General features: G+C 50.9%; 1 protein-coding gene across 1 annotated transcript; it reads right to left on the bottom strand.

Annotated features, from left to right (window-relative positions):
- Positions 1 to 46: 46 nt before the first annotated feature.
- On the bottom strand, positions 47 to 17,406 carry LRRC43 (leucine rich repeat containing 43). Its single transcript, XM_073881216.1, has 13 exons — positions 17,300 to 17,406; positions 15,670 to 15,927; positions 14,500 to 14,610; positions 12,938 to 13,077; positions 10,984 to 11,222; positions 10,172 to 10,359; positions 9,354 to 9,580; positions 7,534 to 7,675; positions 7,253 to 7,378; positions 6,957 to 7,142; positions 6,683 to 6,719; positions 6,517 to 6,561; positions 47 to 186 (listed from the first exon to the last, which is right to left on the bottom strand). Exons 1-13 carry the CDS (start codon positions 17,390 to 17,392, stop codon positions 62 to 64), a joined length of 1,917 nt encoding a protein of 638 aa, XP_073737317.1. The 5' UTR covers positions 17,393 to 17,406; the 3' UTR covers positions 47 to 61.
- Positions 17,407 to 17,696: the final 290 nt, after the last annotated feature.

Below are 17,696 nucleotides of genomic sequence, written 5' to 3'. Positions count from 1 at the left end.
CGACGCGGCGGCCGCACGGACGCGGAGCCGCGGTCGTCGGAAGAGCCTTTAATCCGGCGCCCTACAGGGCGATCTCCCGGAGCGCCTCCTCGGCCGAGCGGTACTGGTTCAGCTGGATCTGCACCTCCACCGTCAGCGGCTGGGGCTGGTAGTCGCTGTCGTACGTTGGAGCCGCAGATTTTTTTTCTGAGAAATAAAAACACGAGTATGTGAGTCCCGAGAGACGAGCGGGCTGCTTCTCGGCCGCCCTGGACGGGCTCCAGGGGGAGCGCGCTTTGGGAGGCCGAGATTCCACCCTCGGGTCTTAACCGTCGGGAGGAACACAGTTAAATCGCATCTAATCAAATCCCTGAACAAGGCGCAGCTGTGTTGAGCTGCAAGCTGAACCCGCTGCTTGTGTCTTGGAGCACCGTCTTCACTTGAAAGGACACTGACAAACCGCGGTTATTCAGACGTGAATGTTTGGCAGGTTATTTTCTAAAAAGCGAATGAAGTCTGGCATTTCAGGGAAAACAACGGAAAGCATTTTGATAAATTTATAACCTCTGAGCTTTCAAGTAGAAATTAGAGTTTTGAAACACTGTATCTGCCACCATGAACCTAACAGTTTCCCAATACTCAAAGACTCTTCTGATGATATGGGTGCTGATAAAGAATGTGATTTTTGGAATGTATAATGAAATGTGTCAACAGTTGGAAGATCTGCATAACTCAGCGAACCAGTATTTTACAAATAACCAAATGCCTGATGTTACAAATTGTGCATGAGTTAAGATAGCCCCTCAAAACGCAACGTAAAAAAAAAAAAGGCAGTGTAGACCAATGGATTTTAACATAACTGACTACGAAAAAATGCATTCACATAGATTGTTTTCGCTCCGTAACAGCCTTTAAAAAACTACTAGTTGTCAAATTTGACATAATATCAAAGAAAAATACCCAGTTATTTGAAAACCTATTTTAACATATTCCCTTTTCCAGTTACATGTCCATATGAGATTGGATTTTCTTCATACACTTCAAACACTGCAACACAAGAGATTAACAGCAGAGGCAGCTATTCCAATGCAACTGTCAATTAAGCCAGACAATAAAAAGATTTGCAAAAGTGTAAAAAAAATTTGAGACCATCCTAACCCTGTGGCTTGATCATAAATCAGATGTCCATATTTGAATGGGTGCTGAAGTCCAGCAGTGTATGTCCTTTGTTCTTTTTCAAAGCTCTTTTGGCTCTTCCAGGTCCTTTAAATTTCCATATTAAGTTCGGAATCAACTTACTGATTTCTACGAGAAAAAAAACTCCCCTAGAATTATGATTGAGATTAGGTTGAATTATAGATCAATTTGAGGAAAACCAACATCTTAACAATACTGAATTCCCTATCCGTGTACATATTTATCCCACCATTTATTTAAGTCTTTGATTTCTCTTGGCGACGTTTTGTAGTTTTCAGAATACAAGACTTCCACAACCTTAGTCAGATTTATCCCTATTTCATATTTTTCAATGCCATTGTAAAAATTCACTATGATTGTTCATTGCTAGTATATGGAAATACACTTAATTTCTTGAATACTGACCCTGTATCCTACAGCCCTGTGAAATTTAGTTTTAGAAGCTTTTCTTTTCTTTAAAAATTTATTTATTTGTGAGAGAGCAAGAGAGAGCATGAGTGGGGTGGAGGGGCAGAGGGAAAGGGAGAGCGAGAAGCAGACTCCCTACTGAGCAGGGAGCCCAATATGGGGCTCAATCCCAGGACCCCAGATCATGACCTGAGCTGAAGGCAGATGCTTAAATAACTGAGCCACTCAGGCAACCCAGAAACTTTTCTAATATAGGCATTTAGTGCTATAAATTTCTCTATGAATACTGGCTTACTTAAGTTTTACTATTTTTGACAGTTTATATTTTTATTTTCATTCAGTTCAAAATACTTTCTAAATTTCCCTTTTGATTTCTTCTTGGTCCATGGGATATTTAGATGTGTGTTATTTAGTTTCTAAAAATTGGGAGATTTTACAAATATCTTTGTTACTGATTTCTAATTTAATTCCACTATGGTCATAGAAGATAGGGTACTTTGTATGTCTTGAATTGTTTTAAACTTAGATTTTATTTATGGCCCAGATTATGGAATATCTTGGTTCTGTGTGCACTTAAAGAATGTGTATTTTCATGTTATTGGGTGAGGTATTCTATAGATGTCAGTTACCTCAAATTGATTGGCAATGTGATTCAAGTCTCCTACATCCTTACTGATTTTCTATGTGTCCTATCAATTACTTAGGGAGGTGTATTGAAATCTCTGAATATAATTTTGTATTTGCCTATTTCTCCTTGTAGTTCTATCAGTTTTTTTTCCCCCATGTATTTTGAAGCTTGATTATTAGGTGCATACATGCTTAGGATTGTTAAATCCTCTTGGCTCCTTTATTATTATGAAATGACCCTCTTTATTTCTGGCAATATTCTTTCTCCGAAGTCTATTTTGTCTGATATTAATAGTTGCTCCTTTTTTATTAGTGTAAGCATGAATATATTTCTCCATTTCTTAATATTTTTGTATCTTTATATCTAAAGTGGATTTCTGGTAAGCAGCATGTGGTTGGGTCTTACTTTTTTATCCAATCCGAACATCTCTGCCTTTTAATTGGGTGTTTAGACCATTTACATTTAATGTGATTATTGATATGATTGGGTTTAAGTCTACCATCTTGTTATTTGTTTTCTATTTATCTCACATGTTCTGTTTCTTTTTGTTTCCACCTCCTTTTAGATTAACTGAATATCTTTATGATCCCTCTTTTCTCTCCTTTGTTGGCTTATTAGCTAGAACTTTTTGTTGTATCATTTTAGTGGTTACTTTAGCATTTATAATAAATATCTTTAACTTATTGCAGTCTGGCTTCAAGTGATATTATACCACTTCACATAGAAATAGGAACCTTACAGTGATAGGCTTCCATTTCTTTCCTTACTCCCAACCCTAGCCTTTTTGATATTGTTATACATTCTACTGGTATTATAACCACTGCAATATATTTTTTCATTAAACACTTAACAATCATTTAAACATACTTAAATAATAAGAAAGGAGTCTTAATATTTAACCACAGTTACCATTTCCAGTGTTCTTGATTTCTTTGTGCAGATCCAGATCCATCTAGTATTTTCTTCTGCTTAAAGGACTTCTTTGAACATTTCTTGTAATACAAGTACGCTGGTGATACATTCTTTCAGCATGTGTATGTCTAGAAAAGTGTTCAGTTCACTTTTGTTTTTGGAAGATATTTTTGTTAGGTAAGGAATTTTAAGTTGATAGTTATTTTTCTTTGAGGGTTTAAGAAGTCTTTCACTGTCTTCTATTTGGCATTTTCCTGATGATAAGACTGCTGTCATCTTTATCTTCGTTCCTCTGTCTTTATCACTGATTTTAAGCCGTTTTATAATTATCTAGCTTAGTTCAGTTTTCTTCATGCTTCTTGTGTTCTGAGTTCACTGAACTTTTTGGATTGGTTTATTTACCATTTTCATCTAACTTGGAAATGTTTCAGCAATTACTTCAGATATTCTTTCTGCCTACCCCCACTGTCCTTTGGGGACTCCAACTATATGGACATCAGTTCCTTTGAATTTGTCTCAAAATTCACTGATGCTCTGTTCATTTTTTCCAGCCATTTTTCTGACTTTAATTGTGGATAGTCTCTACTGCTTCCAGTTTACTAATCTTTTTTTCTAAATTGTCTAATATGCCATTAATCCCAGTAAATGTATTTTTAATGTGACATGGTAGTTTTCATCCCTAAAAGTTTGGCTTATAGTCCTACATACCACCATCTTTCCTTTAGCTTCTTAGATATATGGAATATAATTATAATAACTGCTTTAATGTCCTTGTCTACTAATTCTAACACGTATGTCATTTCTGAGTCAGTTATGATTGATAAATTCTCATTATATATTAAATTTTCTGCTTTTTTTTGCATGTCTGATTTTTTTTTTTTTTTTTTGGATGGCATATGTGAATTTTACTTTGGGTGCTTTTTTTTTTTAAGATTTTATTTATTTATTTGAGAGAGAGAGAATGAGACAGAGAGCATGAGAGGGAAGAGGGTCAGAGGGAGAAGCAGACTCCCCGCTGAGCAGGGAGCCCGATGTGGGACTCGATCCCAGGACTCCAGGATCATGACCTGAGCCGAAGGCAGTCACTTAAACCAACTGAGCCACCAGGTGCCCCAGGTGCTATTTTTTTTAAAAGATTTTATTTATTTTGGAGAGAGGGAGTGCGTGCGAGTGGGGGGAGGGGCAGAGGGAAAGGGAGAGGAAACTCTCGAGCAGACTTCATGCTAAGCACAGAGCCCAACGTGGGGCTTGATCTCACAACCCTGAGATCATGACCGGAGCTGAAATCAAGAGTCTGAGGCTTAACAGACTGAGCTACCCAGGTGCCCCACCTTGCGTGCTATTTTTGTATTCCTTACGATATCTTTGAATTTTGCCTTAGGACATGGTTAAATGTGATCCTTCCAGGTCTTGTCCCTTCCTGCTCAAAATTTGTAGAGTACCCCAGGGTGCTGGGCTCAATCCTTTTCTCTGTCAACATAAGCACACATATTTTCATGGTTTTAAATACCATCTATAAGCTGATTCATTCATTCAATCAATGCTGATGGCCTACTATGAGCCTACTATGCTGGGGACTGGGGATTGTATGACTTTAAAGAATGCAGGGGCAGCCCCCCCACACACACACACTTGTAGTTTCAGTGTAGTGGACAAAATAAAAATAAAACAATTACATGGATTCATATCTCTATAGTTTGCACGGTGCTGAGTACTACAGATGAAAACACTGGATTCAGGACGCCTGGGTGGCTCAGTTGGTTAGGCATCTGCCTTCAGCTCAGGTCATGATACCAGGGTCCTGAGATCAAGTCCCTCATAGGGCTCCTTGCTCCGTGGGGAGCCTGCTTCTCCCTCTACCTGCTGCTCCCCCTTCTTGTGCTCTCTCTCTCTCTGACAAATAAATAAAATCCCTTAAAAACAAAACAAAACAAAACAAAAAACCAAAACCCACCGAATGCTATGAAGAAAACAAGGGAGCCCACCCTAATCCAGAGGATCAGCTTCCCTGAAGAAGGCAACTAAAGCTGAGATCTGGCAGATGGAGTAGCTGAGTAAACAGCAGCGGATAAAGTATGCCAAGCAGAACTCTCGGGGGCTTATAGAACATGGAAATCTGGATTTTGTGATGCAGCCAGTAGGAAGTCATGGAAGAAATTCCAACAGGGGAGTGACTCAGCCGGACTTGCAAACATGATCGCCCTGGCTGCCGCGGGGGAGCCTACAGAGTGGCCACGTGGGAGGAAGCAGGTGCAGCAAGGTGGCAATGGTGGTTGTCCGGGGTGGTGGCAGAGGAGGTGGAGAAGGCATCGGGAGACAAGGGGCAAGAGAGGGAAAGGCTTCTTGGATGCTCCATACACTTCAACTTCACAGGTGCCAAACCAAGCCCAGCCCCGGATGCAGCTTTGCAGGCCCCGGGCAGAAGCCTCTCCTGCCCGCCCTGACCCCCAGTCACTGTCAGACCTGTCCCCTGCACACCACCTCTGCCGTCCATTTCCACGTCAGGCCCTTAGCACTTCTTGCCTATACGTTGTTCAAACACTATGTGGCCTTCTGTGACTGGCTTCTTTCCTCGCCATCATGTTTTCAAGGTTCCTCAGGCTATACACATGTCGCGCTTTGTTCCTTTTTTAGCTGCTGAGGAATCCCCGTTGTGTGGAAATGCCACAGCCGGGCATTCATCCACTGATGGGCCTTGGGCCGTTTGCACTTTCCGGCTGTCAGGAACAGTGTTGCCTTGACCTGGTCTTAACACTTAGCAGCAGCCTCCCAGCCGGTCCCCTGTCTCCTATCGCTCCTTCCAAGCCAGCCAGTTCTTTCGACAGCTCAGATCTAAAGCTGACCTATTGCAGACACTTCAGTGACTGCCCCCTGTTCACAGAACAAGCCCAGACTCCTCGTTGGGCAAATAGGACCAGTGACCTGAAACAGGCACCAGACTGCTGGGCCAGAAGGACCCTGGGCCGGGCCCAACTCAGCCCCCTCTCCCACCTCACCTGCCTCCTACCCCAGGCTGCCTCTCCTGCCCTTAGCATGACCTGCAGCAGCTGCTCTTGTCTCAGGGATGCAGGAAAGAGGGAGCGTTGGGTCCGTAGGGTGGGCATCGCCTTCCCGCTGCCCAGAAGATAGGATTCTCTGTCCTTCCATTTCTTTGGTCCCAAATCAGGCTGATCCTTCCCCAGGTCCTGCTACGGTCTGAATGTTTGTGTCCCTGCAAAATTTACACGTTGAAATCCTAACCCCCAGAAGTGATAGTATTAGGGGATGGGGCCTTGGAAGGTGACGAGGTCGTGAGGGTAGAGCCTCATGAGTGGGATTAGTATCCCTACAAAAGAAGCTCCAGAGGACGCAGCAAGAAGGGGCTGGCTACGAGCCAGGAAGAGGGCCCTTACCTAACGACGCTGCCACCTTGGTCTTGGACTTCCCAGCCTCCGGAGCTGCGAGAAGTAAATGTCTGTTGTTTATAAGCCCCCCAGGCTGTGGCTTGTTATCGCAGTGGGAACAGACTAAGGTCCTCAGGAACGTTCCCCGCTCTCGGTTACCATCATTAGCTCTTACCCTTTTGAGCTTTCTTGTTCTTGTTCTTCTTTGCGTCCTGAGAGAAAGAACCAGGACAAGAGAGGCTTCCTGGAGTTGGGGGATACTGGGGAAGGGGTAGCTGCAGGTCCCGCCAGGGGCCCAGGAAGAGGGGGCAGGTCTCCCAGGGAGGAGCGGGCCTGACCTGCCCACTGGCCGGGCTCCTCGCACCTGAGAAGGCTGCCCACGGCGCGGGGCCCATAAAAGCTGGGAGCTGGGCAGCACATGGCCGAAGGAGAGGCCCTCCCCGCCGTACCCTGAGAAAGGTCAGCCTGTCAGTTTCCAGGGTGCGGATCACCCCGAAGTTGCACACTTCGGACACCAGTGGCTCCCCCACCAGCAGGGGCTCCAGGGCCACGAAGCCGCTGCCCAGCACCCGCAGGATGGGCGGGTCCTGGCGGAGCTCCTTAGGAAGCTCCTTCTTCTTGGACGCCTTCTGCTCCTGCGGGGAGAGGAGCGGAGGGTGGATGTGGCCCCGGCAGGGACGGGGCCCAGGGCGCCCCCCGCCCCCACGACCGCCCCGGGCACCTGGCAGCCCGGCCCAGCCGGTACCTTGGGCGCCGTCTCTTTCTTCCCCTTCCCGTCCTTCCCCTTCTTCTCTTTGTCCTTCTCCCCTTTTGCTTTCTTGTCAGGCAACACAGTGTCGACAGGCAGAGGCACCAGAGGCCAGGAGAGAGTCTAGGGGACGGCGAGGTGGCCGCGAGTGACGGCGGGCCCGGCTGGGGGCCGGCTGGGATCTTGCGGGAAAGGCGCTGAGGCCTCGCCAACAAGGCAGCAGGGCCCCCAGTGATGCCCTGACAGGAGCCCGGAAGATGGGACCCCTGGTCACCCACCTTCTCCTCCACGATGGTCACGGTGGTCCCCGCCAGCAGGAAGGCCTTGAGGGGCACCAGGTCCCTGAGCATGTGCTGCATCCTGTAGTTGCAGGGGATGACATCAGCCCAGGGCTTGCGGACGGTGCTGAAGAGAACTGTCCTGGGGGGCGGGGCAGAGGAAGACAGGGGGCCGTCACCCGGGAGGCCGTGGCCGGGGACCAGGGCGAGGCCTGTGGGGAGCCGTGCGCACAGCGTGGCCACACAGGATTACTGCCCGATGCCGTTTACAGAAAGGTCGAAGAGAGGCTCACGAGTTCACGGTGTTAGCTGAGTTGACAGTGACCCTTAAGAAGGAGGGAGGGGCCTAAGGAGTCTTCGGAGGTTCTGGTATGTTGTTTCTTGTCAAGGGCAGTGGTTGCCTGGGGGCCCTCGTCATTTGGCTGTAAGGTGGGTACTTCCGGATATGTGGGTTACATTTGAATCATTTATTTTTTCATAAAATAATAGAACAGGTCTGTGTGTCCACAGCCACATGCAGAATCCGCACATTTCGAACTGAGACACAGAATATGAGTTCATTTTTTGAGAAAAAAAATTACAGGAGTATATATGTTCGTATATATGACTGTGTAAGAAGAAACAGGGAACTACATGCACAAAGCTATTCAGAGTAATTCATTCTGGGGCGCCTGGCCGGCTCAGTAGGCAGAGGATGCAGCTCTTGATCTTGGGGGTCCTGAGTTCAAGCCTTACATTGGGCGTAGAGCCTACTTAAAGTAGATAAATAAATAAAAGAGTAATTCATTCTATGGGATGAGTTCGACAGATGCAGGAGGAGAGACTTTTATTTTCTAATCGACATATTTTTTAAGGCAGAATCATGTGTGGTTTTATTGTGTGGTTACTATTTCCAAAAACTCCACAACAACAACCACAGTGACCAGCACCACAAGGCTGGGGTTGACCAGGGAGCCTGGCTCGGGGCTGGCTGGGGGCTCCCCCTCTTCTGACAGCTGGGGTAGCCGCCTCCCTCGTTCTGTCACCCACGGGAACTCAGCACAGGGGCCCACAGCAGCCCCCTCAGAGTCTCCACAAGCCTGTATCATTTACCCTCAGTGGAGGTTAAATAATTAAAAAAAAAAAAAAAACAATTTAGCTTCAAGAGAAACTCGCTTTCCCAGTTCCTTGAGGGCATCGGCAGCAAAATCTGTGTGGGGCGAAAGCTCAGTTCATTAGAACTCAGTCGCAAATTCTGTTTTTGGGGCTCTGGCCGTCAGAAGAATCAAGTGACAACACCAGCTGATAGCAGGAATTTGCAAAAAAAATAAAATAAACCCAAACCAGGCTCCCTGTTTTGAAATGTGTTAACAAATCAGTTAACGGAGCTTCAAGACTCAATGAGAAGTGACTCTAAATTCTTGTAAAATTCTTCATCATCGAAAAAGATTCTTTGTCAAATAAGACACAACATGTGATAGGCACGAGACCCGTGAGGTGGGCCTTCGGAGGGCGAGAAAGCACCTGCTGCTCAGGCTGCGAGATCCACACCACGTGTCAGACGCCAGAATAAACTCCAGAAGAATTAAAAAGTTAAACCAAGGAGCTTTTCAACTCTGAGGACGGAGGGAAAGGGCTGTCCCTCTCTCACCTCTGCGGTGACTAACGAAAGCCCAGCATTCAGAACACCTGAGCGTGCAGGGAAAGAAGGCGCAGCTGCGCTCTGGTGAGGGGGTGCTCCCGGGGCCTCGACCACTGAACCCAGCCGCACCTGCGCGGCCACCGGCCCAGAGGGTCCCCCGGGCACCCAGGCCCTGCTCCCGCGCGGCCTCCGTCCTTACCCTGGGGAGGGGCAGAGCCGGGGATCTATTCGCGGCCGCAACTTGGCCAGCTCCTCGGGGGAGTCGGTCACCCCGGGCAAGGGCCCCGACCCGCCCGAGGCCACCGAACCCTCCAGCTCTCCCGACTGGGTGGACAGCCCGGACTCTAGCGAGTCTTCAGCCTCCTCGAAGACCTCTTCGGGAATGTCCTCGCCCAGCTCTTCCATGCCGGGCGACGGCTTGACGATCTGCGGGAGAGAGCCAGACACCTGCGCCGGGCGCTGTGCGCAGGGTTCTCCTCGCGCGCAGCGCGCATGTGCGTGAACAGGCGCCCGTGCCGCGGTGAACTCGAAGCGTCAACCAACACACGGGCTTGGGCAGGAAGTTTAAAAAAAAAAAAAAAAAAGCCCATCTTGGCCCTTCTGAGAGGTCGATGATAGGAGTAAGAACAGTGACAATTTCTGCAGGAGTTAGGGTGTCCCCCATCTCTCCTGGTTGGATGATACCCTCGGGTCTGCTTTCAATGAGAAGGGCGATGGAAGAGGAGGGGAGAAGCATGGGGTGGGGAGCAACCAGCTGGTTGTAAATGTTGCTCTCTTGTGAGGCCGTTTGCTCGGATTTCAAGGGCAAAGGAAGGAGGTGAACACAGGTGAGTAACTGGAGCTGCAAGAAAGGGGCTGAATAGAGCCGCTTCCCTTCTCAGAGTAGGGTGTGAACCAGAAAGCTCCAAGTAAAGGGTTTTTTCTGGGCCCCAAGAAGCGGTTCTGCCCGCACAGGAGACCCTGGGGGAGTACAGCGCATGCGCCCCAGCTCCCGGGAGCAGCCCGCGGGGCACAAACCTCAGCCAGCACGCCACCGTAATCACTTCCTTCTCCTTCTTCGTCTTCCACAAAATCGTAGGTCACGTAGTAGCTGTAAGTGATAAAAGGGCCCTGAGGCCCCGGCTCCGGGTCCAGGATAGAGGTGTCCAGAACGCCCTTGACATTTCCAATAGTCACCACGAGTTGGGCCTCACGGGCCAAGAGGTCTGCAAGGGGAGGGGGCAGAAGTGAGGGGGACAGCAGGGGAGGGCAGGCCCAGCTGGTTCCCTGCAGGCGGGGCTGAGCCTCGAAGTTCGCAGACTTGGGTTCAAATCCCAGTTCTGCAAAGTTCAAACACTGTGATTTGGAGTAAGTCCCTTTTTGGTAAGATACCGCCCTTAAGCCTGGTTTTCCGGATTTGTATATAATGTGAATGATAGTAGCTGCCTTTGCAGGATGCTTACAGATGAAGAATCGATGTTACCTTAGCACAGCCTGGTGTACAGGAAGCTCTGATTACCAATGCTCCATCACCCCGACCTTGAGAAGGCTCTGATGCAGCTTGTGGCATGGGCCACCAGGGGGTGATCTCAAACCATCACAAAAGTAAAGAAATTGAAAGAATGTTTCCTGTTGGCCTAGGATGGTCTCAGCCTCCTTACCACTTCTGCCCCCAAATCCCAATTACAGGGATCAAAAATCTGGGAGAGAACTGTGACCAAGAAGGTAAGCTACCCCTGACTAACCGGGGAGCTGCCGGGACAGGCCACCCAGTTCGATGGTGAGCCGGTGAGCAGAGGCTTGGGGGGTCAGACGCCAGCCCCTCCCCACTTGCCCATCCGCTCCCTCACCCCCACTGTGGCTGAGCCCCCGGAACTGATGCTTCTCACTGGGAGACACGGTGATGTCGTCCAGCACGCAGAGCCCAGACAGGCTGTCGATGGTGAAGCCTCGGTAGTAGGGCACCAGGGCCAGGGGGTTCCCTTGCAGCACGAGCAGCCGCAGGTGTGGGAGGGTGCTGAGGCTGGCGATCATGCCCTGCAGGTCCGTCAGGTCGTTGAAGCTCAGGTCCAGAGAGACGAGGTTGGGCCTCGAAGGGGAGCAGGGCCATCCAGGAGTCAGAGGCAGGGTGAGCGTGGGGATGGGGACAGGCAGCTGTGGTCACGCACCGGGCCCGCCCTGCTCAACACCCCCCAGCACCCCATGTCCAGGACAGACAGCAGGCCCGTGCTGGGGGCGGGATAGGAGCCCCACTCCCGACTCCCAAGTTAGCTGCCCTTGACTCAAGTTTGCCCCCCTGTTGAGAAGACCTCTTGGTTGTACTGCCCCCCCCATGACACTGCCATCCTCAGTGTGACATAGAGATGGCCCTGGCCACTTCCTGCCTGCAATGACTTCCATTTACACAGATCTCTTCTTCTCAGTTCAACTCTTGGTACCGCCCATAGAGCCTGATACAGCATTGTGCATCTAGAAGGTTCTCAACAAAGACTGACAGTGGCAAGGAAGACAGAAGGAAGCCACGTGGGGAGGAGCAGTGGGTAGGGTAAGAGGGGCCAGTAAATATGGGGACCTGGGAAGAGGGTGCGTGAAACCTGAGGGGTCCAGAAGCTGGAGGACGCCTTCCAAAGGCCCCACTGGCTCATGGTCATAGGAAGCCCTGTGATTCATGTCTTGGGGGCACATGAGTGAAGAACATGCCAGTGAGGACAAAGGACGTGCCCTCCATCCCAGTCTGGAGGAAAGGGCCAGGAAGGGGGGCACGGGTGCTCTCCCCACTGCACAGAGCAAACTGGTACCAGCTCTGATACAGCTGCAAGAACGCAAGGGGCACGTCATCAGCACATCATACCCTCCGGTCCCCAGAGGACTGAACTTGGGCACCTCCCCTCCCCTCCTGCCCTGCTTTCCCAGCCCCAGGCAGCCCGTGATGTGAGGCTGGCTAGCCAGTCAACGGGAAACACACGAGAAACACATCTCATGAGGTCAGCCCGTGGACCTTATCCAATGTCAGCCTTCAAGAAGACTGGGGGTGGGGGCGCCTGGGTGGCTCAGTCGTTAAGCGTCTGCCTTCGGCTCAGGTCATGATCCCAGGGTCCTGGATCGATCCCCGCATCGGGCTCCCTGCTCTGTGGGAAGCCTGCTTCTTCCCCTCCCACTCCCCCTGCTTGTGTTCCCTCTCTCGCTGTGTCTCTCTCTGTCAAATAAATAAATAAATAAATAAATAAGTAAAAAAAATCTTTAAAAAAAGAAGACTGGGAAGACATCAGCAAAACCGATCCATGAGCAGGGTAGCCTCCTTTGTGAATTTCAAGGCAGTGAAAGACAGAGGTTTCACTTACGTGTTTTGATGAAACTCACACCCGGCATGAAGCAGGTTACCTCGGTTTAGAGGAAGTACGTTTTCCAAATAAAAAATCAGAACACACGGTACTCTGGCCATGGCATGAGTCTACAGACTTTGGGTGGTTACAACTGGTGTGGGGGTCTCCTGGCAGCTAGTGGGTGGAGGCCAGGGATGCCGCATGAGACAGCCCCACAACTGACCGTTGCCCACTCCGATGTCAGCAACCCCACTCTAAAAGCTTCAGAGTGAAAGGTCTGACCCACTCCCGCTACCTCTTGTAATCCTTCCCTGGGCTGCAGTGGGAGGTTTTGCTTATTCAGTCAGAGACATGAATCCTAGGTCTGGAGCTGACAGCCAACCAGTAGTTATAGAAAAGAGCAAAGCTGAGTGCTGAAGGCACCACCCAAACCTAAGGCTTAAGCCCTTCTCTCTCTTTCCATCCCGGGCTCTCGAGTTACCAGTGATCCGCGGTGACATACAGACTTTGCAAGGGGCCCAGAAGCTTGTTGTGACCCAACCCCAAGTGCTGGAGAAAAGGGGGCGGGTTAGTGCACAGACACTCCAGGCTGCTGATCTTGTTGCCGTAGAGCTCCAGCACCTGGGAGGAGCAGAAAGAACGGGGCCTGTGAGTCCATCTGTCCTCCCTCCCTCCTCCCTGAGAAACAGCGGGTGGAACGGGGAAGTTCTCATATCCGGTTGCCCTGTGCCCACCTGGGCTCCCTTTAAAATATGGGGAAAAGGGGCGCCTGGGTGGCTCAGTCAGTTAAGTGTCTGCATTTGGCTCAGGTCGTGATCCTGGGGTCCCGGGATCGAGCCCCGCATTGTGCTCCTGGCTCAGCGGGAGCCTGCTTCTCCCTCTCCCCTCTCATGCTCTCTCTCACTCACTCTCTCAAAACAAATTAAAAAATAAAATAAAATAAAATAAAAAAATAAAATAAAATAAAATATGGGGAACAAATATTTCTGCAGCAGGTGTTGGAAAGTTTCTTTTCCTTTTGTGAAGGACACATGGGAGGGGGTGGTGGAGTGGATGGGACAGGCATAGCATTTTGGCAACTGCCCAACCCATGGCAGCCTGTCTTTGGGAAAGCCAAAGGGCCCCTGGCTGGAGTAAGGACTCACTGGAGGATAACAGAGCATTCTTGGATTTCTGCTCCAAGGCCTCACCTGGTTTCTTCCTAGGCCTGGCACTGAGCCATAGTGCTGAGCCCCTTCTGCCACGAAATCTATGAATTTCCACATTTAATTTAAAATTGAGACCATTTTGGTTGGTTCAGCAGAAAACTCATAATAAAGCCCAGGCCAGCTTTTCTTAAAATGATTTTTCTTTTATTGTGGCAAAATATTTATGATTTGCCATCTTCCCTACTTGCAAGTGTACACTTCAGTGGCGTTATGTGGGGTCCCATCATCATGCAGCCAACATCACCACTCCTATTTCTGAAAGTTTTCATCACCCCAGATGGACACTCTGTGCCCATCACAGTGGGTACCCGTCATGTACCGCAATGACTCCCCATCGCCCTCACCCCTGCCCTAGTAACCTCTGCTCTGCTTTTGGTCCCCGTGGATTTGCCTCTCCTAGATATTTCGTGCAAGCGGAATCACCTAATGTGTGGCCTTTTGGGTCTGGCCTCTTTCATTCAGCATCATGTTTTCAAGTTTCATCCATGCTGTGGCATGAATCATTCCTTTTCTGACTGAGCAACACCCCCCGGTATGGAGAGACCACACTTTGTTTACCCACTCATCTGCTGATGGACATTTGGGGCCCACTTTTGGCTGCAAGAATCTCAGTCCCGCCTTCAATTCTCTGGGGCATATGCCTAGAGATGGCATTGCTGGGTCACACAGAAATTCTACTTTTTTGAGGACTCTGACCTCCCTTTCTGAAGCCTGGGGCTGGTACCCTTGGCATACAGCCACACTGGCTAAAGCTTCGGGTGGCAGGACAAGGCAAGGGTAGGGTCTCTGGGCTGCGCCAGCACAAAGATGCTACAGGGAGCCTGGGCTCCTTTACCTTGAGGGTTGGGGGCAGGTTGATGGCATCGATCTCCTTGATTTGATTGGCACTCAGTACCAACTCTTCAAGTTTCTGAAATTTCAGGAGACCTTTATCCACCAGGCTCACCTGGAAGGGAAGCGGGCAGGAAGCTAGGCACTCTCGTGGGCGAGGCAGCTGTGGAGCAGAAATGGGGTCCACAGGAGGACAGCGACAGCCCCTTCCCCTCCTGAGGGAGTCACGTTGCACACGCCAAACTCCGTCCTCTCCCTCACCGACCTCCTGAACGGCTCTCCTGCACATCCCACCAGGATCCCTGCGCCTCGACCCCAGAGGGGATCTCTCACCTCTTTGCCCTCACCCTGCCCCCCAGAGGTGTTGTCCAACTTCCAGCTCAGTGTCCTGTGTCCCCTGTTGGACTGTGAGCTCCCAAGGGCAGGGATGCCATGTTCTTTGCTGTCTACCCCTGGGCCACTGTGGACCCCGAGGCTGTTAAGGAATTGCTAGCTGACGCCCAGCAGGGTCAGACCCAAAGTTCAGGGGTCCATCTGTGAATCTTCAGGTGTCTGTGGCCTCAAAGACATTAGGGCCCTTCCTGGTGACTGTGCCAGTCTGCCCAGGTTTGAGGGGTTCCTAGGACATGAAACTTTCAGAGCGGACGCCGGGAAGGTCCCAGGACATTGGTAGGAGTGGCTCTCACTCCTCATGCCTGGTACTGTGTAAGTTCACAGTTTCTCTGGGGAAGGAGAAGGAAAGGTAGGAAGGCTGAGGTTGCAGTTTGGGGCTCTGTTATTTGGTAGCAGCGAAGAAGGTTTTTTCATAACAGAAACTAATACGGTACCATGCCAACCCTCCCTAACCCCGGGTCCCCACAGTTTAAGTAAAACCAATACAGACACTTTAAACGTCTCTTCTAGGACCCAGGAGGGCCGACTGCAGGGTGCACCAGAAGTCAGCTATACAAGACACACCTGGATGACCCCCCCTCCCCGGCCCTGGGGGGCGAAGAAAGAAGACACCAACAAATGAGCAGCTGGCCCTGCTTGGTGGGGGGCTGGTGAAATCAATTCGGGGGGGGGCACAGCTACCTTCCCATCCTTCCTCCCACTTAACACTGAGGACCCACCACTAAGGACTGTACAGTTCTGTAAGGCGACTGGCCTCCCCAGCAGCAACTCCCGCTCTTACCTGCTTGTCCACCACCCGTAGGGACCTGAAGTAGGAGTAGAAGAAGGTGTCTTTGAGCATCAGGGGATTCTGGATGGCCAGTTCTCTCAGAAAATGGTCCTCTGCACTGGAGCCCTCCAGCAGAGCCCAGGGTGAGTGGGGGCTGCGGACCAGGCCCAGCAGTGCCTCCACGGTCTCCTCCCCAGGGTTCACGGCCTCCTCTCTGGGGACCAGCTCCTTCCATGTTCTCCAAGTTCGAGGAAGAAAGCGTGACTTATTCTGCAGTGGTAGAGGTGGAGAATTTCGCTCCTCAGTCACTCAACCCCTCGCAAGGATTCGAGACTCCCCAAATAGAACAGATCGTAAGATAGGACAATCAGGGACAAAGAGTTTAGACGTTTAGACGGTGAGTAATCAATAATTTTGACTGATTATTAGCCACGGATAGAACTACAGACCGAGAACTACATTCCTGCCTTTAAGAGTTCACTCAAGTTGGGAACCTTGAAGAAGCAGGTGAAAGCAACCAAACATTTCAGAAGGATTTATGTGCTAGAAGCTAGGAGGTGCGAAAGGCCCTCTGGGGGATGTATTAACCAAGGAAAGGTTTTTGAGGACGAAGTGGCAAGGCTGGAAAGGTGAATTTAGAATTGAGATGCCAGTGGATGATGAAACGATGAGTCCCAGAGTTGACTTTCTCCCAGCCCTTCCTCCAGGAGACTCCTGAGAGACATCGGTGAAACCCCAAAGCTCTGCATGGATGCCAGGCACACACAGGAGATGTGCAACAAAGTTTGTTGATGAAACAAACAAATGAATTAGTTCCTTGATTGGTGTCTCGTGTTCTCCTCTATGAAGATGGGAACACTGATCTCCCCTTAGCCCCTTACCAGTGTGGGGGGCACCAGCTTTTCAGCAAGTGGGAGGGAAACATTCCAGACCCCCAAGATACTCCTGTGCACATCTGAGGGGCGGCAGGTTGTCATTGTCATGCTCCTCATCCCTAGCAGGAGCACCTAGCTGATTGGGGGTGGGGGGAGATGCAACTGCTCTAGCCCTCCTGAGCCACCACCTGCTCCCCAGGGAGAAGCCTTGGAAGGGAAGTGTTTCTGGCCTTAGAGACAAGGAGACAGGGAGGGAGGAAGCCCCTTCTCCCAGACCCACCAGCCTCTGCAGGCCTCAGAACAGGGTCTGCTCAGGACCGGGTGGCCCTGGGCCTGGGGGCTCTCGCTATGTGAGATCTGGGGCATCTGAAGGTCAGGAAGCTCTTTGCCCAGGCAAAGGCTCTTCACCCCAAAAGGGGCCTGGTGTCTTTAACAGATTGAGAAGCCCTACCCCAGGTCAGCCTGATGTGCTCAGGATGGGGGTCCTGCCCTCCTCTCTGGGTCAGGCCCACAGACGGGGTGGGGGAGGGGCGCTGCGGCGGAGCCATCCCGTCGGCCCCAGCAGTGTCCCAGCCCCCACCCCAGGTCAGCCCGCTCCCTAAATGTCCAGGTCCAACCCCCATCCCCCGGCTTCTCCAGATCAGCCACATCCTGCGGCTGGCGGCCCCTCGGCCCCGCCCCACCCCACCCGCCCCTGGTCAGTCCCGTCCGTCCCCCAGATCCCCGAGTCCCTCGTCGGGCCGCCCCCCGCCCGCCGGCGCCCGCACCCAGCTGCCGGTGCCGCACGGGAATTCGCGCAGACACAAGTGTCTCAGGTGCTCCCGGACCGCGGCGCTCAGGGTCGCGCCCGGCTTCTCCATGGCCGCGCGACACCCTGCCTGGCCGGTTGCTAGGCAACCGCCGGGACACACGCGCGTGCGCGCCAGTGCCGAGCGCGTGCTCTTCCCCGCGGGGCGCGCGGCACGCAGGCGCTCCCGAACCCCACGACCAGCCGGTGTCTGCGGACTTTTCCGACCGGGAATCCGAGACCTTGACTCAGGCGGGGCCGACCTGGGTTTTCTCTTCTGACCGATCTGTGCTCGCAGCTGTAAAAAAGCCGGGAAGGGGAGGGGGGGGGAGCTGTAACGGCTGCAACTCCTAGTAGGTGCCGAGCGCTTCTCATGT

This window comes from Callorhinus ursinus, unplaced genomic scaffold, assembly GCF_003265705.2.
Source record: "Callorhinus ursinus isolate GAN/ISIS: 27379988/994484 unplaced genomic scaffold, GSC_fseal_2.0 scaffold41, whole genome shotgun sequence".
In the NCBI taxonomy this organism is placed as follows: Eukaryota; Metazoa; Chordata; class Mammalia; order Carnivora; family Otariidae; genus Callorhinus; species Callorhinus ursinus.
The sequence above is the reverse complement of the archived record's forward strand: the minus strand, read 5'-3'. Positions and strand labels throughout refer to the sequence as shown.